Below are 22,961 nucleotides of genomic sequence, written 5' to 3'. Positions count from 1 at the left end.
TCTGACAGCTGCAGCTTATTTTCTGTTTCATATGCATAAATGCGAGAGACAGAGCAACCCAGTGAAGTGAATTGTTTAATATTACTGACATAATATCGTTTTTTTTCAGCTGATGTGCATGTCTTTCCATAAAAATTTCTAAAACCAAGCAGGATTTTACTGGAACTGGTGCATGAGAGTTGAGTAAAGAGAATGAGTGGATGTCATCAGATAAGTGGAAAAGCTTCTGTTTCAATAGGCTAATGGCCCTGAGATTTTATTTTAGCAGAAAATGCAGGCGTTCCCAGGACTGCAGTGATAAATTTAGTTCTTATACAGCTGCTGGCATTCAGCTTGTTCAGGCACACAAAAACTTCAGCCTTCCTGTTAGACTGTGGCTGCTGTGCAGGTTCCCAGCCAGGTGAAGAGCTGTGCTCTTTGGAGGGCTCTTCTGCAGCCAGGAAGTCTTGTTAGTCTCCGCTCTGATTGCCTCTGATGCTCTTCCGCTGTAATCTGACACAATTTTAGGATGAGAGTAATGAGAGAAGAGGAAGCCTACCAGAAACATTCCCTTTTTAGTCATGACAGCCCTAAACAGGAATGTGCTTGGAGGTGCTCTGAGCACCGTGCTTGGTGTTCACACCACCTGCTCATGAAACATCATTCTTTTTCTTGCTGTTTTCTGGCCATTATGTTGTCAGCCCTAGTGTGCCCAGGTCACTGGGCTCATCCCTGCTTTATTCAGCTTGCACAGCTTCATTGGCTGCATGTTGCTCAGTGTTAGCACTGCCCAGTGCTGTGTTCCTGCATGGGGTTCCTACTTTTCCCTGCTGAACATCAAGCAAATGTATATGTCCATGTGCCAGGGGAACGTGTTTTTGTAGCAAGCTTCTATTGCAATTTCTTTTTTTCTCTGTTTCTTGTGCTGTAAGACAAGTCAGTATTTTTATAAATTCTCTAGGTCCCAATCTGATAAAGTGTGCCTAACGCTAGTTGCAGTTCCCGAAATAGTTTCTTAGGATTAGTATGTATGTTGTGGCTCAGTCTGAGTCTCCCTGAACCCAGTGGGATTTCTTGTTGGCTTCAGTGGGGCAGTGATAGCTACAGAGAGCTTTTTATTGCTTCCTCCAGGAAATAATGGTAGATAAGATCAAGCAAAGTCAGTGACTTAGCCTGCAGTAACTGGTTTGCATCTCCTGCTTCTGGGTGTTCTTCTGAAGGTGTGGGAAGCAGCTGTGAAGGTACCTTACTTAGCTACATGTATTTTCTTCACTTCACTGAAAGAAAAAGTAAATAAATGATGTGCTGCTTCAACTGTCCACATATAAAGGCTTCTCTATGGTGTTGTATTTGTGCATTTCTGCCCTATCTGCTGTTAACAGAGGCTGATCTCCTGATGTGATTGATTTCTTGGTGGAATTCCCCCAACTTCTAAAAAGTCAGGATTTAATCTCTAGATACCATATGCAAAAGCCATTGATTTACCCTTGGCTTTTGTACTGTTTCAGTATTCATTTCCACCAAATCCTTTTCTGTGATGGCATTTTGTTGGCACTGTTGACTGCTGTTATATTTTGAAGACAGAAAAGATCTGGTAAGGTCTCCTTTTCAAGAAGCACTACTGCTGAATATAGAACTAAAACAGATGCCCCTGTCAAAATGGGGCTGATCATTTTGCTTTTCATGTCTTTGTGGAAGATTTTCCCATTATCCTCTATGGCCATACCGTCTTTTTTTTTTTTTTTTTCCCCTTTAGTAACTTCTTTAAATAAAAAGTTAAAATTATCATCCTAAGCTAGCATAAATATGTAGGATTTTGGTTTCAGCCTGTTTTCCTACTCAGAAAAGATTAGTATAAGAGGAGGCAAAGTATCAAAAATTTAAAGAATTTAAATATCCTGAATGCTTGTCTTCCCTCAAAAAGATTTCTGTAATCAATTTTCATTTGTGAGCATAAGCTATTGTGACTGACACAGTAGAGAAGGTGGGAACATGATGTATGCATATCACACAGATCAATATCTGTATACTGGATGACATCAGCTGTTGGTTGGACAGATAGATGCTAAATTCTGCTTCTGTATCAGGGATGCACTTAATTAGTGATATACAGGAAAGAAAAACAGAACACATTAAATTTCTGCTTCTGTCCTTTCCCTGCATTTTCATTCTTTTCCTTTTGCTGTCTCGGATATGTAGTGCTGTACTCTTCCTGTCCCTGCTGTATGGGTGGAAGGTAACCAGAGCCAGCAGGATTTACTCCTATAAGTAACAGATCCTAAGCATTCCTTGCATGAGTGAGTGCCAAAATATTTTGCAGATGAACAATGCAGTATTTCTTAGTTTCGCAGTTTCTGAAACTTGTTTGTTCGTGACTTTTGGGAACTCAGCAATCTTAGTTCCCTTAAAGTTAGTAAACATGTTGATCCTTAAAGTAAAGCACCCTGACCGTGGCTTTGAAGCAAATGACTACAGATTTTTAGGCTACAGGAGTAAGTACATTTAGAGCACATTATATCCCCAGTGTTTAAGGATTTTGCAGTGTTTATCACTGTGCAAATGAGAATTTGACAGTAAGAAATGATATGGCTTGTGTCACTGTTTCACGGACAGGACTGTTGGCAAAGGCAGGTGCTCAGGAATGATGTGCTGCCAGGGCTTCTCCTCTGCCTGCTCCTGGGTTGCCTCCTAATAGCACGCATGTCAAAGACTCCCATGAGACCAGCTGCACTCTTAGCTTACACATATTTCCTCTCAGAGCAGTGTTTTCCATCACTTAGGTTGGTTTACTTATGGAAGGACAGCAGAATGTATTGCTTCTTCTTAGATATTACTCCTTGTGTACTCTCTCACCTTACAGTTTATTTTTATTAAAAACAATGTTTTAAAACTCTCCAGAACATCACAGCTCAGATTTTTTTACAAGGATCTTGCTCTAACTGGTTCGGCTGTGTAACTTTAATGAGCTATCTGGGACCTGATTCCTCATTTAGCTAAATTTGTGTGGTTGTTTAATACTGAGTTTTAAATGCTTAAAATTGCAGAATAATTTGCAGTTTGCACAGTTAAAAATGGGAGGATGAAATCTGAGGCAAAACCACACTGGTATGCAGTGAGTGGGTATTACTAAACAGGGCTGATACTTATTGGTACTCTTTCAAGAGCTTTTTTGTCATGTTCCTTTGACCATATCATGTTAAATGTTACCAAAAATACACTGAATGCTTTCCCAGTCACTTCGGGAGATTCCACAGGATTAGCAAACCGTGCAACCAAGTACAAGGGACATGTGATAGCATGCAGTCTGTTCTTTCTGTAGACAGCTGAACGTGCAAGTTGTGTAGACATTGAGAAAGTCCGGCTCCACCGAGAGTTATCTGGGCTGCAGGCTTCCGATGTCTGTTGTCAGCTTGAGAAATTCCAAATTATCAGTTACCTAGAGGGAGTTTTAATCAGTGAATGTTTAAAATAGTCAATGCTTTGGCATATTGACATGTGTAGTGTACCACGAGAATTCCAGCAGTTGCATTAAATGCGTTTACTCTACAAAAGACAGAACGTTATTCCTATTAATCTGTTCATAATTGCTGGCTTCCTTGTTCATAGCCTTCTTTCTGCTGTTAAACACATAAAATGGTTTGAAATGGCATTTTCACACAGGTAAGCTTCATGCATGCTGCTTCCATTACCAAGAAAGTTGTATGGTTTTGAATAATGACCTTTGTAGTTCATATAATTTGTTCACTAAGGAAAGGATTCATCTTAATGTGTTGCATCCCATAGGTGTGCATCCATTTTAGATTGTCTGGCAACAGCAAGGTAAGAACTTCCATAGAACATCTTAGATGCCAAAATCTTTGCAGTTTACTTTTTGTTACAAATTGCGCACATGGCACATGAATATGTAAGTGTGCAAATGGATGCAATGTTGGTGAAATGTGCCAGGCAGATGGTTTTGTAAGGAAAGGAAAGCTTGCATTTGCAGGCCTGGCAGCCCCAGCTCAGCAGCAATACTGTCTGGAGGTAGATACTATGAACAAGCAGAGATGCAAGGCTCAGATGCAGTTACTGTTCTTTGATTAGATGTCATTACTTGTCCTTGCTTGACTCTTCTAGCTGCATGCTCGTTGATGAACCTTGATGATATATAGTGGTATTTTGTGGATAAAACATTGAAAGGAGTAAGATCCAAGACATTTGCAAAGCACTGGCTTTATAACCATTAATGTATTGCTCTTCTACGAGGGCCCCTTGGCTGCCAAAAAAATAAAGATCACATTCACTTGATATGATGCTAAATAGCATTTCCTGCTGAAATAATGAAATGTTGGATTGTACCTTTGTATTTTAACAATCCAGTGGTGCTGAGACATGAAGAAAGTAATTGACAAAGCCATTTCCCATTTTTTCCCCTTATACAAGTCACTCTGGTCAATTAAGTGCATGTGCCGATACCGTCAACAATAACAACCTCCCTGCCCGAACTAAAAGTATATGTTCTTTTCACGTTCTACATTTCAGGTATAGAATTGCAGTGCAAGATTTGCATAAGCGCTGAGAAGTGATTGTTTGGAAATCTGATCACAGTTATGAAACCCGAAACAATACCTGGGTGTGTGCGGCTGCGTGTCTGCAGAGCAGCCAAGCGTTTGTGCTCTCATGGTGGGGCTCAGGAAGAACCAAGTTTCACTCTGCACCAACTTGCAGCTGCACCGTGGCACCCCAGTCCTGAGTAATACAGAAACAAAATCCAACCATTTCACTAGGGTATTTTTCTCTTCCTTCCGTCCTGGCAAGGACATTGAAGTCGTGTTTCTTCAGGGTGCCCTCTTGCTAAGGCTGCATTAACACTACAGCTGAGTTTGGAGGCAGAGTGGTGTACTACCTTGGTTTTGTGAGTGCATGAGAGCACTTTTGGCTACCAGAACTGCTGTCAGTGGATTGACAGCACCCCTGGCTCAGGCAGTAGGAACTGGTGGTTTGGGGTTCACATGGCTGTGAGAGTAACAGAGGTGTTGTACTTAGTGGAAAAGGGATATCTTTGGGTAGGGAAGCAAGGATAAAATAACTTGAAGTTCTGAATATGGAAGACTGAGGTGAATGGGAAAGTGGAAGGGAGGTGTCAACTGGGAGATCTCTGAATTGAGGAGGCGAGAGCCATTATGTGAGGGTAACAGGAGTGGTGGCAGGAGAGAAGAGAGCCGGCAAGGTGGGGGAGGCAAGCTGGAGAGCTCTTCAGGGCACAGCTGATCCAGCTGCTGAAGGAAGGAGAGTGCTCTGTCATCATGGTAGAGAGCAAATTCAAAGGATAGGGAAAGAAAATTGGAAGGGGGATTCAAGCAAGTACATCCAGAATTTCGAAACACGTGTGCTACAGTAGGAACTGGTGGCAGTTTTCCTTTTTTAAAATAATTTCCCCCCTCCTGCCTTCCCTAAGTCAGGATCTGACAGGACGTCAGAGCAGCAGCTGGCAGTGAGTGACTGGGGGGAAGTTAAGCTCTGCTGCACTTAGAAGCTTTTTCTATCTGTTTTGTTTTTTTTTTTTTTAATTACTATTTTTTTGAAGTCTCTACCCAGTGATTGTAGTTGAGTAGGATGAATTTTGAAATATAGGATTCCCATTATCCCATGCAGAAAGACTGATTTGCTAAAGGAGAGCCATGCTTGCTTTAAGTGGTGGTAATTGTGTGGTCCATGCTGACAGGTGTTGCATTTGTCTTGACCTTTCCATTGAAGTGCAAAGTCTAATGCTTTTGCAAGAAGGAAGAGAGCTTGTTTAGAGCTGTAATTATTGGACAAGAATACGTCTTACTGTATAATGAGAACATACTGGAAATAGTCTCTGAGCACCTTTATTTGTTGGGTACTGGAAGTGCTGTAATGGAGTCTTTGCCTTTCCACTCCCAATTCAGTGTCAATTTGTGAATGACCTAGTTAGATTCTATGATAAATGTACTAGTGATGAATATAGTGTGAAAAGTGAGCTTTTGTTGGTTTGCGCTGTGTCTGCCATTGATACGCGTCTATTCCAGTAGTTTTCCTTCTATGGCTTTGCAGTTCTTTTCTAGCTTAATGACCAGAAAGCATACAGTATCCTTAATGTACTGCAGCACTGGAAACACTATCAAGTGCTGTCTTTATTTAACGTCTTCCACAGTGTTTTTATTCTCTTAAGTATAGATTTTTATTTATTTATTTATTTATTTTTGTATAAGAGAATTAAATTGCACAAACAGACATCATGAAACATGTAGGTTGCTCAGAAAATAATGCCTTCTATTTATTGCCATGGAAACTACAACAGATACAAAGAGCACAGTAATACTGATAAAGCAAATTCTCAGGTACAAAACGCTATTTTTCATCATAGCCACCACCATTAGGTATGCAGCAATGAATTTGTACCTGCATGCCACACTTGTAATGATCTGCAGCCAGTGGAGGTGATCCACTGTCACAGTCACCCCTGCTTAAATGCACCACCCACCCCATAACTGTGCTCACATCTACTGTTCGGTCTCTGTAAACGCTCAGCAAGTGTTAATGAATGTCAATGAGTGCCATTTTTTCCTTATGGAGGAATTCAGTGACTTGCCTCTACAGCCATATCAGCAACATCTGCCTCTGATGTTGTGGGTGTACATAATAAAATAGGAGGTGTTACTTTTGGAGCAGCCCTCATATATCACTTGGATGTGTTTCAGTTGCAGTTTATTGATTTTTTTTTTTTTTTTTTTTTTTTTTTTTTTTTTGTGTCCTTGATAGAAGCTTGCAAAAAAGCATGATAAGTGCTTTCAGCAAGGATGCTACTTGAGTGGTCACAGTTAACTGGAAATTGCTGTTGCACAATGCAACTCAGTTGTTTATCTGTTTTCTAGCCACCACATTTTAAAGCCTGCATGTAAGCTGAGACTTGGAGCTGCTGTTTCAGAAGAACGTTTCTGATTAGAAGGCATGCAAAGATAGGGTCCAAAGTGACCAAAGGCTGAAACAATTTCAGCAAGGTGGTGGGAGTTGCTTGATAGTTAGAAAGGCCAACCAAACTGAAAAAAACTATATGTGTTTAGTTGCAAATCTATTTTGGATCTGGTAGTGGCTATTGTGTCAGTTGTCGCTGCTTGAACGTGGGCCTGAGCTGATGCTCTTCCTGTTTGTTAGTTTGGCTGCCCAGGGAGGTGGTGGAGTCAGCATCTTGGAAGGGCAACATGGAGATGTGGTACTGAGGGACATGGTTAGTGGGTATGGTGGGGATAGGTTGTTGGCTGGAATAGATGACCTCAGTGTTTTTTTCCAACCTTTAATAATTTTGTGATTCTATGGCTCAAGTAGCTATTACGAGGACAGAATTTGGCCAATCTTGGACAATTTCCTGTTGGCTTTACGGTCATAGCAGTTTTATGTGGTAAAGGAACAGGAATATAAAAGCATTTATGTGGCTGAGTAATTTAGAAATATCACACATACTTTAGTATGTGTGCACGTGCTCTCTCTATATACAGAATATTTTCTAAGAGCACTTTCTGTTTAGAAATGATTGCTCTTTCAATAACAAATTCAGCTGTTCACAATCATGTACTGACAGGAACCTCAGATAGGTACATTCCCAACAACAGATCAATAAAGATGATCCAAGCATCTGTCTCTCTCACGCTGCTGGCATCCACCAGATAAGATCACAGCCCTGGGAGCAGGAAGACTAGTTTCTGTGGCATGGCTGAGAGTGTATTTGCTCTGTGTTGTGTAATTACAGCTCTTGTTCTCCGGCCTCTTCAGTTATTGAATTCTAGCGCATCCTTTTCAACACAGGTACCTGCATAAGTTCAGTCATGCTGCCTCGCAGGCATCTTCTTCAGCTAGACAGCAGTAGTGGGAAGTGTTGAATTAATGTGAAGAACACTCTGTTTAATTTTGTCTTCAGGAATTTCACCTGAAAGTCTTTGATGTCTAGGGCGCATTTGGGACTACCATCTGTATGGGGCTGTGTGCTACTTCAGGCAGACTCCTTACCTGCAGGTCTCCCTCCTCACCACCATTTCCCTTGTCCCACAGAGCCAAGCTTTGTTTACCTCCTACACATCCCTGCAAGGCCCGGAGAGCATAGCCCACTTCCCCCACACCTCGCACATCCGCAGTGACAGGTCACTGTGCTTGCCAACTTGTGTTGCTGTCTCTTCGTCATAGCTTAAGAACATGTCCCTGCCCCCTTTTTTCTTTCTTCTCTATTCTGTAGCTTCAATGAACTTTTTCCTGTTGCTATAGTTACAGTGTCTTTGATGAAATTAGCCGGGTCCTTCCCTTACAGTTGGAGTCGATTCTTGGCCAGGCTTTTTTTTTTTTTTTTGGCAGTAGCCCAGTCTAGTGTTAGTCATCACAGAAGTATCATGCCCGTATTCTTTGAGAGTCTCTAGGTGTTTGTTTCTCTTCCAGAAATACTGATATCCACGTAATAAAAGCTCACAGTCATCTCTAAAATCAAACTCAGCCTTGTAGGATGCAAATCTGGCATTTAAGTTGAAGGTAATTTAGCTGTTCCAGGCCTTATGTAGATCCTTGCTGATTTTTTATTTGGCCATCAGTCAGAATTTGTGGGGGTTCCTTTGCTACATCTCATCTGTTCTTTTGAAAGACTGTTACACTGCCTTTTAGGTACTCAAACTCCTACATAGAGAGGATTTCAGAATACTGTATTTGCTTTCTTTTTAAAGGAGAAAACGCAATTTATATCCATCGGCCAAGGTAGAGCCCATGACTGTGTTAGAAGGAAGAGCCTGCCTGGTTTTGTGAGCATATGCTCAAATTTTTCTTGCCTTCTCTTTTCTCAGCACAGAGCTCTCAAGCTGCTCAAGGAGTGTGCTGAAAGAAGGAATGTCTGGGAGCACAGGGATGGCAAAGTGTGGGTGTAGTGCCTGGGTGGGCTTTGGTAGCTGAATGTCTCTTGAAATGTAACAAACCACAGACATAAGGTCTAAAACCAAAAGCATTATATCTAAGCTGATCTAGAAGTAATTCAAAGTCAATTGGTTTTTTTTGTTGTTTGTTTGTTTGTTTTAAATTATTTTTCTTTCTTTTATGTCCCCATTTGTTATGTATGCAGGAGTTCTGTTCTCAGGTTCTGTCTGATTAGTTGGTACCAACGAGAATTGGAAGAGGGTGCTATCAAAACATCTCTGTTAGATTGCTGGAATGCCAGATGGAAGGGTGTGCTTCTAGGAGCTATTACCCAACATGGAGCCCATAGGAAAAAGTAGTAAATATGCCCTGTTTCAGGTGTTTAAGTCTCGAACAAATTTGCCTCCCAGCTTCACAGATGTAGGGAAGCAGTGATATAGATATGTAACCAAATGTTAGGACTTGCTCTATTTGAAATTGTTTTTTGAAGAATTTGTTTCTTGTTGTTTCTTGTTTCTTGTTATTCAGAAAAGCAAACAAGCCTTTGCAGATAAGTTTCCAGGTTTTACCAGTGGAATAATCATGTCCAGTAGCATTTATGGTACATGGATGTTTGGAAAGCAGGAACCAGTAAATGATGAAACATTATGGTGAAATCTAGTTTATTTCAGTAGTAGTTAAGATTGTCATCCTTATTAGTCAGGGTTTGCATACTGAAAAGTAACAGATACATTCATCACTGATTTCAGTTTCAGGAATTTCAGCTTTTCTATTTCCATCCTGTGTGATATTTCCAGTTTAATTCTGAGTTCTGTGATAGATAGGAAGTTGCTCGGTAACTCCGCTTCATTTCCTGAAATGACATACATGTGGTTATTCAGAATTGCTTCAGGACATCACTGGGATACTTTTCTTTACATCACTGTTTCCTTAAAGCAAGAGCTGTTGGTTTTAGTAGTTGGATGTTTGCCTTTGGATGTCAGTGAGGCAGAGCTGAGAAACATCCTTTCCAAAACAGATGGCATCTGAGGAAAGGGCTTTGCAGTAGTGATAGAGAGGTCGTTGTTCTACTATTTCTCAGTTTGTACTTGTCTTGCCTACTTGATTTTCAGCAGTAATATGTAGGTAAGCAAACAAAACAGCTTAGTAAATGTGTCAAATCAGACTGATGTCAATAGAAGCAACACCCCCAAAAGTCACAGCTCTATCATGTTCTCCATACTTGGTTTATAATACCAGCTTTAGAATAGTCACATAACTGATTTACTCTTGCAATAATCTTATTCTTCCTCTTTCAGAATGAGAAGGCTTTGGGGCATTCTGTGAGCCGCTCTAGTAACATCTCAAAGGTATGTTCCTCGATATAACTCAGTCTTTGATAAGTTTGGGGGATAATGGGATTTCTTTCATTTCAAATTTGAAGTGATAGACGTCACAGTGTGACCAGTGTCTTATGCTGCTTATGGCTGTCTGTAATTGATAGTCACTCTGCTGAAACATTAGAATTCTCTGGTGTTATGCAGATTATCTTTACAGGTCAAATGAAATGGAAGCTACAGTAGGTTTTCTCTTTCACACTGTCAGCCTCCTTAGCTTGATAGGAGCAAGATAGATGACAGATGCCTGAGATTTTATCTTGGGAAAAAAGTGCTCCAAAACTATCACTCAAGTATGTTCTTTTTTTTTTTTTTTTTTCCCCATAAGCTGTCCAGTTTAATGTGAGATGGATATAACCATGCATCCATAATGTGTATCAGATACATACTTAAATATTGCTTTATTGTCACCTCATTTGAATAATACTGGTATTGTCATGAAGTGCAGTGTTATTAGGGCATGGCTATGTAAGTATTCTAAAGCGTTATATACTACAAAGTCTGATCTAGTAAGGGAAGCGTGATGAACTGCCCATTCTAATGCTTCAGTTTAACAAATGCATCAACATCATTATGCATCAACAAAACATCAAAAAACACAATCGCTTTATGTCATCAGAAAAAGAAAAAAATCTTCTTCCAAAAGAACTTGATGCAAGAACATACTTGCTCCTCCTACATCTTACCAGACATTTTAATTAGCTGAAATCTAATGTGCTTTCAGCATACCTTGTTGCTTACACGGGTACAATTGTTTGAAGGCTTTGTGCAAGCAACACTGTGCTGGTTGGCTAGTATTTTTCATGGGGTGCATGAGCCTTAACCCGTCTTTTTCAAGGTTATTATTGCTGGTGATAATGACTTCTAATGACAGAATGAGTCATTGTGTCTGTGACACACTCAAGTCACTTTATTCCATTTTGGATACTTCAGGATACATGAAGTTATTTGTGCCTATCTCCAGCAAAGGAAAGAGTGGCTGCTCTTTGTGGCTTATATGGGCACAGACAACTTTCACTTTGGAGCGGAAAGACAAGACTGCTGAATGTCTTAAATAACAAGTAGGGCAACTGCCCATTGCTTAAGGCATTGACCAAGCTGATATGGTATTGTCATGGAGCAGTGCAGCATTATCTTTTGTGTTCAGCTTCCGAAAAAAATGTATTCACACAAAGGGTTTTGAAGTAAACATAATGTAAGTATAACTTCTGATTCATCCTCTCCCAAAACAGGACTGTGCCTATTCCTTGTTGCCCTTGCTCTTCACTTCCTAGGACTTTTTCTTGGATTTTCAGGCATTGTTCAAAAGAAATGGCAATTTTTATCAAGTATCATTGTACTTTTCCCAGAGTGTGCAAAATTCAACACAAGATGCCTTTCTGCAGCAGCTGTTTCATTCCTATTCCCTCTGTTGTTCTCACAGAGGAGCCCTATCCCAGCAGAAGCAGCAGACATAAAGCTGGCTGCACAGTTCATTCCTAATTCATCAAGAGCTGTTGGTACATTGGGAAGGACCAGACTTTCTGGCAGAGCTCTCCCTGGGAGCACTGGCAAGTGAGACACCAAGATTTGTATTCTTCTTGAAGCACTGAAATGTTCAAAGTGATTGCTGTGTGTTGCAAAAGCTAAAGTTCTCAAGAGGAGCAGAAGTCAGCTTTGCCAGTTCAACTTGTGAGAATTGTTGATTCCAAACATGAGTTTCCCAGAGGTACAAATGTTCTTATGTCCCTCTGTCACCTGCATCTTATCCATTCCATGCTGCTGCTTCATTCTGGAGATTGCTCTTAGCAAGGGCAAGAGGTGGAAGTCCCTCCGGTGAAATTAGTCAGAGATTTACCTCATTCATCTGCATGCTGTCTTGTGCATCCAGACAATTCAGTGCTAAGCTGCAACAATTTATATTGCAGCCCACAAGTGGAATGGCTGTCACAACCAATTTGTAGGACAAACCAGGGAAGATTATAGTTAGCAGGATACTGCATAGAAGCTTGAGTACATGGAAAATTTCATTTGTTCCAAAGTTTAATAGGAAAGTACCTTTTATGTCTGTCTAGAATAGTCTAACGACCTGGCCAATAAGGCAGATTGAATGCATGTAAAGGAAAATGTAAGGAAGTGCTTGGAAGTGTATATAGCCCTTTCTGCAGTCCTCAGAGCTTTTTGTCACTGCACTGTTCTAAGAGGAGCTATGTAACTAAAGCTGAGTTTAATCAGCTATGTGCTTCTTTTCCAGATTTGCTGGGGGATGTGTGTGTGTGTGTGTGTGTGTGTGTGTGTGTGTGTGTGTGTGTTCGTGTGTTTACAGAAGCAATGATCACACTTTCTGCAAGTGACTGTTGAAGCTATTTTTTTTTTCCACTCAGATCTAGCATACAGTATAGCTGCTACAGACACTCAGCGCTGGCACTTGATTCAAAGCCCTTTCTGGTGCTGATATGTCATTACGAACCTGCTGTGATTATTACTGTGTGTCTTTCCACTGTTCTCAGTTGTACAGTACAACGTGAGTGGAAAGGATTGAGTCAGAACTCAGCCTCTAGCCAAGAGAGGATGCTGTGTTATTCGGTGTGACCGAGGAAAGGAGCTGATGCCGTAGGGCTCAAAGTGGTCAAGGAGGGAGGCAGGCAGATGGCATCGCTAAAATGAGATCAGCTGGTGAAGGTAGCGGGGCTCTCTGAGCGTAGACCCAAGTGCTGGGGCCATGTGGAGCAAAAGGGGCAAAAAGGGCAGTCCTTCAGGAGGAGATGCCAAGAGAGGCTGAAGAGATGCTGGTACATGTGGCCAGGCCAAGAAATAAGAATGTGAACATTTGGCTGGGGATGATGGCCAGCAGTAGCAGAAAAAGAAGTAGGGGATAAGATGTAGGAGGATCTTCTTGTGGTGCTATTAGATTCTGTGCAGTCTGTTGCGCGCTGGGGGATGTGGCATTCCTCCAGGCCCTTTTTTACTTTTTTGGTGAGTATATTTCAAACACTCCTTTTAAATCTGCTCCACAAAAAACATGTTTGAATTTATGGAATCTTTTCTGTATTTGTTTTGAAGTTTAAAAAAAAAAAAAAAAAAAAAGTGTTGGAGGGAAATTGAATTGATTTAGCCATAGGACTCAGACAAGGCCCAGTTCCAAACACCATGTTCAAGACCAGTGACACTGATTGGAACATTTCTGACTGACACACAACTATACAGGCTGAATTCACATCTCAGCTCTATGCCCTAAGCCAGCGTTTTTACCAAGAAGCCACCATTCATTAGTAAGTGCCTTCATCATACAAGCCATACAGAAATGATTAACCTTAATAAGCTTCATCCTCTCTATATAGATAAAATTGACCCAAAAGCACAGCTACTCACTGAGAGTAGCTAAAAAGAGGATTTTCACAGTATTGATAATTCGCATCCTCTGGTCTTAAATAAAGAAATTTTGCTAACAAGCAAATTAAACGGGATACTGACAGAGCTGATCTGTAAATAGTTATCCTCAAATTAGTGATGTTGTTTAGCGTTAAAGTATCTAGTAAACTGATGATTTGATGTAGGGAAATATCTTCAGGTCATCTGTGTACTGTTCCTGTCATCTGGTTTCTCTGGAGGGCTGATTTTAGTGTTCAGGGGAAGTACCTTTCAGTCTTATTTTCGTAGCCCTCTGAGAGGTAAACTTTGAAAGTGCTAATACTGAGATGGCAGCAAAGAAATCAAAAGTGCACTGCTTCAAAAATGTAAATGCTTTGTCTTTTCTGAAAGCCGGCACAGCTTTATCTTTTGAGCAGGAGCACATAGTAAAATATTAAATTATTCTTGGACTGAATGGCAGCCAGTGCAGATGCAAAGTGGTAGCCTAAGCTTGCTATGAAATTTAAAATCCATTTAGGCTGTTCATCAGCTTGGAACAGATTTAGAAAAGCATATGAATACACACATCCACTGTTGCCTGAAGCTTTGATGGATTCAGTGAGCATTCGTCCATAGAAAAGCTGTCCAGGTTTTTTAGTTGCTGAGCTGAGCTGTCCTGTAGTCTATCAGATGACCAGGGCTCACTGTGAAGGTCTGCTGCTCAGAAGTGCTCTGCCCAGGTACATGAATCAAGGGGAAAAGGGATGGGGAAAGAGAAGTTGCTTAAACAAAATAAATTCTGATACGACTGAGATGCTCTAGAAAAACAAGACTGCATAGTGTGAAGATGAAGGGATGCACTTTTCCCCACTCAGAAAGGCAGGTGAGCTTGTGCCTGGGCACAGTGCAATAGGGAGGACTTTCTCTCCTGGTTTCTAGATGTAATTTTAATTATTGTCATGTATGTTATGCAGAGTATGGAACAAAGTTCTTCAAGGAGCCAGCTGCCAGTTCCTGTCAAATTGTTTTCAGAACTATTTTATGGAGTCGATCATCCTGAAAATACCAAATATCTGTTTCCCACATCTTCATGAACAGTTTCTTCCTACGTCCTGTACCTACATTTCATCCTTGTTGAATAAAAAAATGTTCTTTTAATCTAAGATGCTAATACACTGGAGCATTTGGGACAAACTTAGGAACTCTTTTTTTCTTTGGCAGTCGAAGTCATGGTTTTATCAAGCATCACTGGTGAACTGTTGTGATCTTTGTTTGTTTTTTTTTCCCCAATATTTTTTCTTACCACTCTCCATTCTAATAATGCATCGTATTTCAGACAAAGAAACTTGATATCAGCACACACTGGAAGACAACGTGGCGCGCATCCGGTAGAGAGGAATTGTGTAGGCTAGAATTTACTGATATTTGATCCTGCCATGCTGCAATTTAGAAAAAGCCTGTCAGCTGGGACTGTCTGCCTTTCATGATGTCCAGTCTGCAACATAGATGGCCTCTTCAGCATTTCAAGTGCCAGCTTGGCCACACAACTAGTTGTTGTCATTGCCCCATTGTTCTCGGGCATGCTGGTCCAGCTGGAGGCCTGCTTTGGAGACCACTTATAATTGCTGGAGGTCACAGCTGCAGTGCAGGAGCCTTCAGTCAGAGTGTACAGCTCTTGCTGGAAACATAAAAATACAAATGCATTGCATCCTTGTGAAGGTGGATGGCTGGAGCAGGAGAATGGTGTAGAAGTGGCCCACATCCAGCAGTTGTGTGGCATGCAAAATGATGTCGTCTTCTTGAAGAACAATAGTCACATTCCCTGTGACTCTTAGTAGTTGTTCAAGTACCTGAAGAATTGCCAGGTTAGCTATGGAGTACCCTACAGAGGCACTTAGTGTTTCTTTTTCACCAAGTCCCCACTTCTGTTTTCTCTTCTGACTTTACTGACTGTTCCTAGATCCTGCCAGGGAACAGATGTGGGGTGATTGTTCCTGGTTTCCATGCTGTAAACTAAGGAGGCAGCAGAGCCTGAGGATTTCACTGCCTCTGGAGATGCCCTACGCAAGATAAGTGTCACTCATGTCCACATCTAGCGGCAGCCCTGCCTTTTTAATACATGTTTAAGTGGGGTCTGTGCGAGACAGATAAAATAGCTTTTCGGTAATGAGATCTTCTGAAATACAGTGTGATAACCATCCCTCTGTCTTTCCTCTATGGTTCTACCACATTCGTCATTGTGATGTGTTAATGCCAGCAGAGATGAATTGGATTCAAACAAAACTCCCAGTGGCCCATCACAGACCTCACTGCTGTGTGCTGAAAAGCCTCTGGGTCATTGGGGTGGGCTATGTCCCTGACTGTTCTTGGAGGATAGATGACTCCAAAGCAGTGGTGGTAGATGTCTCCCCTTAGCCAACACCTGCAGTGATTACCTGCGTCTCTTTAAGCCCCCTGAGGGTCTGTTTCTAGTTAGAATTGGCTCGGCAAAGACGGTAACTGTTCTTACAGGAAGGAGGCAGACAAACTGCTGCCATGGTCTGTTGGTACACTGCACACCTTGTACCGTCGGTCTGTTTGACAGCACATGCAACTGCCTTCTTAAGCTTTCTTAATTATTTTTTTTTAAGTTCAGCAAAAGTGAGTAATTTTGAAAGGGGTTCATCACTGTGTAAAATTAAGGCAGACCAATAATCAGAATTCCATGTTGAAATGTGAGTTGTGTTATGTTTAACTGCTTGCACTATTGTTACTTTTGTTGTTCTTTGAAGCTCCTTGTGCTGCACTTCCTCCCAAGTAAAAGACTTAAAATTATGCTGCTGTCTCTAACTCTTTGTCTGCCTTAATGTCAGTTGTATGGCAAAGGAGAGATGTGCTCTATTATAATATGTGTATAGTGCAAAGTATGTTAGTCGCCAAGTCCCTAGCTGAGACTTCTAGATGTTTTTGTAACCTGGATATTAGAGCCACAGTGTTGATCCTACTTATGTGGCACCTAAAAAGGGTAAGGTTTGTGATTCTGTGCTGAGGAAAAACTTTCTTCACTTCCTCCGGTCTTCCCATCAGTGGAGGAAATGTAATAAGGTTGTTAAAATGTCTCAGGCCCTTTTCTTTAAGAAAATGTGTAATTACTTGTACTGAAGCACAGCTGAGACTAAGACAACAGAAGATATACCCAGAAGCACCATCTCAGATGAGCAGGTTATTTTGGAGTAGGCTCAAGCCAATGACATGTTCACTGTGACTTACTTCAAAGATGATACCATTTTTTGAGGCAGGGTGGGTATTTTTGTTTCCAAGTGTGCTGCAGATAATCAGCAGTAGACCATTGGAAGAGACCAAGTTCTTTTACTTGCAGAGTGGGACGAGAATGAGAACAACCAGCTATCCCAGCATATACACACATTCGTATATGTATCTTGATGGCAGCACTGTAGAGAGTTGTGGGCTTCCTGTGATTATCCCAGAACCAGAGGGGAGGACCACACTGTGACCTCACTGAATTGCATTAGATGGGAATGTCAGTGGAAACAACTAACTAACTATTGACCTTTAGTTCTGAGCTATTTTAGGCCACCAGTCTGGCTGTACAGAGTAATTCACCGGCTTGTAGCTCCTAGGACTTCTTGTTAGAAGTAATAGTCATCCAGAGTGAAGGGCATGAATATCCACAGAGATTTAGTGAGTGATTCTGAGGTTAGAAGAGTTGAATTCAAGCTTAGGATGTCTGTCAGTTAACAAAAATAGCAGAAACCCCTTATGATAAGGACTGCTTAAAAACCTATGACTGCTGTCAATATCATAAGAAGCTTACCCAAAGGTGCTACTACTTGTGAGGCTGCTACTGGATCAGTAAGGATGGTGGTAAAGGCTTTGATTGCTCATTTTCCTGGCCTCTTTGGAGCTGAGCCTTGCATGGGAGAACACTCAGGACTCCAAGCGAGCTCTCTGCTGCATTCAACCATCACATCACCTCTTCTCTGCTGCATTCAACCATCACATCACCTCTTCGTCATGTTCTGGCCCTAGGCTGCCAGTATTTCTTCCTTTCTTCTTTTCATGGCTTTTTTTGCTTGTTGGGTTCTGGGCAACAGCTTGCATTTTACTGCATTCTTCTCTTGTTGACAAGCTGTGTCTCACCATTAGAGGCTCATTGCTGTAACCAGTTAATGTCCTCTGGCAAATGCAGCTAGGGAAATGACTGACATGAAACAAGCTCAAGAAAATAAGTGCTTTGTTCTGTCTCACCTCAGTATCCTATTTGATCTGCAGCACAGCTGTGTAAATAGTTTCACAAGGAAAAGCATGGGAGGAGCAGAGAGTGGGAGGTATGAGAAGAGGTGAGTTGAACCATGGCTGTTAGTGGTAGCCACAACTGACATCAGCTTCAGCTGAGGATGGGGCATAGCTTCCTCTAGCATTTTGTTCTTCTACTTTGTGCTGCCTTTTCATGTGTATTAACTAGTTTTCATTTTTTAGTTGCATTTGCATTTAGTCTAAAGATGGCGTAAAAGACCTCTTATATACAAGAAACAGGAAGGTGAGAGGAAAAGGAAAGTTGCTTCAGATGGTTTTTTAATTATTTTTTTACTTCTGTGCAAGCTGCCTGACCAGTGCTGGCATCTAGACACAGTGATTTTGAAATACAAATGCAATTTCACTGTTTCTTTCTTGTCCCAGCTTTTTGATGTTCCAAGCATTGAGACTTTGACATGCTGTCTTGGTGCCAGGCAGTTGGATCAAGAAACCAGTAATGTGGGTTCAGAAGGAAATTTTGGTTCATTGAATCTAGTCATCTGCTATTAGACTGTCACATTGTATGCACGTCTGTCTCTTTTGGAATGCTTCTGAAATGAAACAGTAAAGAAAGCGGATTCTTTATAAGTAGAATACCTTCTGTGATTTGCTTGTAGCAGAAAACCTGAGACAGATGTATTAACTGATTTGTGACTGCAGTTCCAGCAATATATTGCTCTGTTTCCATGGCAGAATATAACGTGGCTTTTTTACTGGTTCAATATTTTGTTTTTAGCAGATTGCTAAATATGTCTTTTTAAATAATTCATTACTTAAGTCATATTAATTTTCATTTGCATAATTATAGCAGCAGATTATAGTGTCAGCTCTTTCACTAACCTGTCTTTCTTTTTAAAAAAGTAATTACTGCGCTCTTTTTAAGAGATGGGTTTTAGTCAGAGATGTGCCTGCTTTTAGAATAGGTTAAACAGCAAAAAGAAAAAATTCCAAATAATAGCTGAATTAACCTCACTGTATGATCAGTCCTATATCATTAGCATGCACAAGTGGCGTAAAATGTAAGGATGATGCTTTCCGGGATAAAGCCCAAACCGATCTTTACATGTTTAATTTGTTTTGTCAGTCGTGACATTGTTCAGTTTGCTTTTTGGAGCAAGGTTATCCTGTTTTTTATTCTATATATAAACCTAGCTAGCTGGGATGGGAAAGCCACAGTGCGTTGCTGCAGGTTGAGAGGTGTGTGTTTGAGTCTCATCCTTGGCCCCTGTTGGCCCAGCTGTAAGTGGATACCTGGTTTTTCATACTCACGCACCTGAGACATCCTGATGCAATACCAGGTACATTGCTCTCTTCACTGCTGCTGGAGCACCTTCATGGTTTGCAAACTTTACTTGACTGATCAGAAGAACCGTAAACCTTGTTTGAATTGGGAAATGGGAGCAATGTTTTGCAGGAGCAAGTGAGCTGCACGGCATATCCAGCAGCTGTAGTGTGGGAGAAATGGGTTTAGAGATTCTCTGCCCATTAAGGAGTTATCAACATATCTCTCCTCACTAAAACCTTTGGGAAGCGTTCCGAAGTTTCAGTTTGATGCTCACAACATACAGCAGCAAAAAGGCCTCTAATATAGGCTGTCAAGATGGTTATTACCATATTGACTTTAGAGGCTTGTTTCTTAAGTGCTGCGTAAGCCGAAGAGCTTAGCTTTTTTGATTTCAGCTGAATTCTGAATTCAATTTCACACCGTGATCTTGTTGGTCCCATGAATGTGGCTGCCATTACAGCTTTCCTGCAAGGAGGTGGAAGGCCCTGTTGAGGTAGGAACGGGGTGAAAGGCCTCATAAAATACAAAGAGTTCTTCAGGGAAGGGTCTGGTTTGGCAGATGGTGCTTATGTGTATATACTCGTGCTGAAACTACCCCCTCTATAAATAGTCTCTGTGTCTTGTGGAAAAAAGAAAAAAAAAAAAAGGAAAAAAAAAGCCCCTAATCTCTTGTCATTGTTGTAAGTGGAAGGATTAGCTATTAGGTGGTAGCTAAATTACAACTAGTTTGCATACACACCTCCATCTAATTATGCTAATTACTGTAGCATTGCTCATTTCCTGAGCGATTGTTCTGTGCAATGTCTGACAGCTGGCAGGTTCCGCTCCAGAGATGGCTGCATCTGACCTTGGGGAAAAATGTTTCTGTTCTGATCTCTGTTTTTCTAAGGATGAGACTGTGACAACCTTCCTTCTTAGCGCATGACAATGACACCTCACTTTCTTGCAACCAGCCCTTGAATATCTGATGTAGAGTGATATCTGACTCCATATGCTGGGTTCAACCCTGAAGGTGACTGCTGTGCCTACAGAACTCTTCCAACTTCTGACTTGCTTTTTTTTGTGTGTGTTTTTTTTCCCCTTTATTTTCATGTCACTGCAGGCTGGAAGTCCAACCTCTATCACAGCTCCTCATAGCTTCTCTCGGACTTCTGTTACGCCATCCAACCAGGACATCTGCAGGTAAATTGTCCTGTTTGCTTAGCTACAGTGAGGCTCGTGCAAGGTTCGTTTAAGAAAAACCCAAACTGAAAAACATGTGTATGGGGAAGTAAGCAACATGGGGTTCTGGTCTGAAGCATTCCGTTTGTTTGACTAGACTGCTGTCTAACACTGCTTCACTGAATCCCACTGACTGGCCTGCTATGTTTGCCATTCCCACACTAGCTGTAATTCTCATTTCTTCACTTTTAATTATATGTGTTCTCTTATGTAATTGTTTTTTTTACTTTCTGTGCTTTTTATTCCACTGTTCTGCATGCAGTTCCAGTGCAGTGTTTTCTGAATGTTGTCATCACAGTCCAGTGCAGTCTGCTGTTGTCTTGAAAAATCCTCACTGCCAGAGCTCTCTGACACAAGGGGTCACTGTGACAGTAATCTGTCAGGACACGTTACATGCAGCAAAGAGAAACTCCCGTGGGCAGGATCGGGGCCAGGCGCTCAGGTCTGCTAAGAATATAAAGCCCACCCGCACTCTGAAATTCTCCAAGTCCCTCAATGACGTGGACCAGAAGGCACAGAGCACCGGTGAGTGCTTTGACTACGTGGAGCGAACATGCTCGGAAGGCAAATTGACCCCGACTCAAGAGCAGTGTTTGAGGATTAACAAATTTCATCTTAAAGAGAGGAAATCGCTGAATCTCAGGCCTCTTTCTTTTAGCAATTCTAAACACTCCTACATCCCTTCCCTTTCCAACTATTCGAATGCATCAGGAGGAGCAGAAAACCGCAGCGCTGTACATATCCCCTTGCTGGAGGACAGAGTGGACCATGACACCTCAAGAAGCAAAAAACTGTTGCGTTACCTTTTTTCCTTCTCCCACACCTCCAGCACCAGCAGCCTGCATAAGTTCCATGAACTGGAGAGCTATTCCAGTCACTTCCAAGCTGAGAAATCCTCCAGCATGCTGGTGGAAAGCACAGACTTCTGCTCTGAGGACATGGGAGACGATGACGTCTTTGAGGACAGCACCTCAATGAAACTGAGAACAAAAGAGCAGCGGGCACCACTGTGTTCGGTTGAGAAGGACAGTGACCTTGACTGCCCTTCCCCCCTCTCAGAAAAATTCCCCCCTCTCTCCCCGGTGTCTGCATCAGGGGATACCTGCAGGTTGGTGCATCGGAGAACCGCCTACCTTCGAGCCCTCCTGTGTGCAGTGGTGACCATTCTGCTTTCCCTGCCTTTGTGCTGTTTGTCTTTTTTTTTTTTCACCCTGTCACCTTGCTTTAATATGTGCAATGTGAAGCATGCAACCTTCTCTCTGCTTTCCTGCACCCCTCTGACGCACTTAACAAGTCTACTAAGCAAAAGCATATTCTTGGGAGTCAAATAAATTCTTCTGCAATTCGTTTCAGATTTGGGGTTCTGAGATCGCATTTTTCTTTCATCCTTGCCCAAACTGGGAATATTATGAGAGAATCAGTTACACATAGTAAAAACCAAGCTGAAAATTTCTTAGCTTTTAATGAGCAATGTGTTTTCCAGACAGCCACTGCTGAGTTGTGTCAGAGCGTAAGCAACTGAACATTGGTTTTGAGATCTGGACAATATAGCCTAAGGTTATTTCTTAACCTTTACCTCCCCATTTCTAGATGGTTAAGATGAAAGAGAGAACTAAGCATTGGTTATTAGTGATGATTATTGAGTAGTGTGAGGTCCAAAAAGGATGGGATCTCTTTGTTCCAGCTACAGAGGATTAGCTATTTGCGTAGGTGAAAGGAACATGCAGCTCTGGACTGCCTTTGTGGTAAATTGTCTGCAGGTCTGCCCCATCGCAGCTCCTGAATAAGTCTGGGGACCAGGAGATGCCAAGCACAGGAGTAACTGTCACATCCTTCCACCAGGCATTTTCTTATCATAATCTTTCTCCTCTTTGACACTGCTTTCTGAAGCTGACTTTGTTAATACCCGCCAGTAATTTTTTATTTCCTCAATACCCCATTACCAGCAAAATCTAGTTCATTACTTGCTTGTCATCAACAAGATGCTCTTTTAATCCACCCATTCTTTCAGTCCCACTTGCCAGCTATCAGCAAGGTCACAAGAGGCAAGATGCTACACATCAGTGAGAGATTTCAGTAACAGACAGGGATGGCAGCATGCCAGGATGTGCTTCACATATGCTTAGTAACTTATATTCATTCCCCGAGCTCCTTACCATCCCCCTTTCAGTTCCTGACCTCTTCCACATGGTTAGAAGGACTTAGTGATGTCTGATGCAGCGCAAGGGCTGTGCGTAAATTGAAGCTGGAAATCAAATGCCAGCACCTGGTAGTAGCTCTGTATCAGGTGTCCTTGCTGTTTGCAGTTAGATGGTGCGGGAAGCTGGGAATTTTGCAGAGCTGGTGCTTCCTTAGCAACTCTTGCAAAAAAGGAATTGGAAGAGCAAAGCCACTAGTCCTTTTAGAGTAGGTGTATTTGGGGAAAATGGATGCTGTATCTTTGCAGTGTGGTTCTGTCTCTTAGCATTTGGCAGTAGAAATAATCATTTCCCTTGTGCAAAATTTGGACCAAATTAACTCTCCAACTCTGGGTTGGGCTGGTTCACAGTTCCTTTGGGAATTTTGTTTCATCCTCTGTGTTAAAT

General features: G+C 41.6%; 1 protein-coding gene across 11 annotated transcripts in view; it reads left to right on the top strand.

Moving 5' to 3' along the window:
• MARCHF8 (membrane associated ring-CH-type finger 8) overlaps positions 1-22,961 on the top strand; it is an 82,078-nt gene that overhangs the window by 50,911 nt on the left and 8,206 nt on the right. For 7 of the 11 annotated variants that reach the window (XM_085229082.1, XM_085229081.1, XM_085229088.1 and 4 more), the window contains 3 exons: positions 10,167-10,217; positions 20,258-20,337; positions 20,639-21,484. In XM_085229082.1, the coding sequence (XP_085085208.1) occupies positions 10,167-10,217; positions 20,258-20,337; positions 20,639-21,484 (977 nt within the window). The remainder of the gene's footprint in view (positions 1-10,166; positions 10,218-20,257; positions 20,338-20,638; positions 21,485-22,961) is intronic. The other 4 variants (XM_085229086.1, XM_085229085.1, XM_085229084.1 and 1 more) reach the window with 2 other exon arrangements.

This window comes from Meleagris gallopavo, chromosome 8 (assembly GCF_905368555.1).
Source record: "Meleagris gallopavo chromosome 8, MGAL_WU_HG_1.1, whole genome shotgun sequence".
NCBI classification, from domain to species: domain Eukaryota; kingdom Metazoa; phylum Chordata; class Aves; order Galliformes; family Phasianidae; genus Meleagris; species Meleagris gallopavo.
This window is presented reverse-complemented; position numbering and strand designations above follow the sequence as displayed.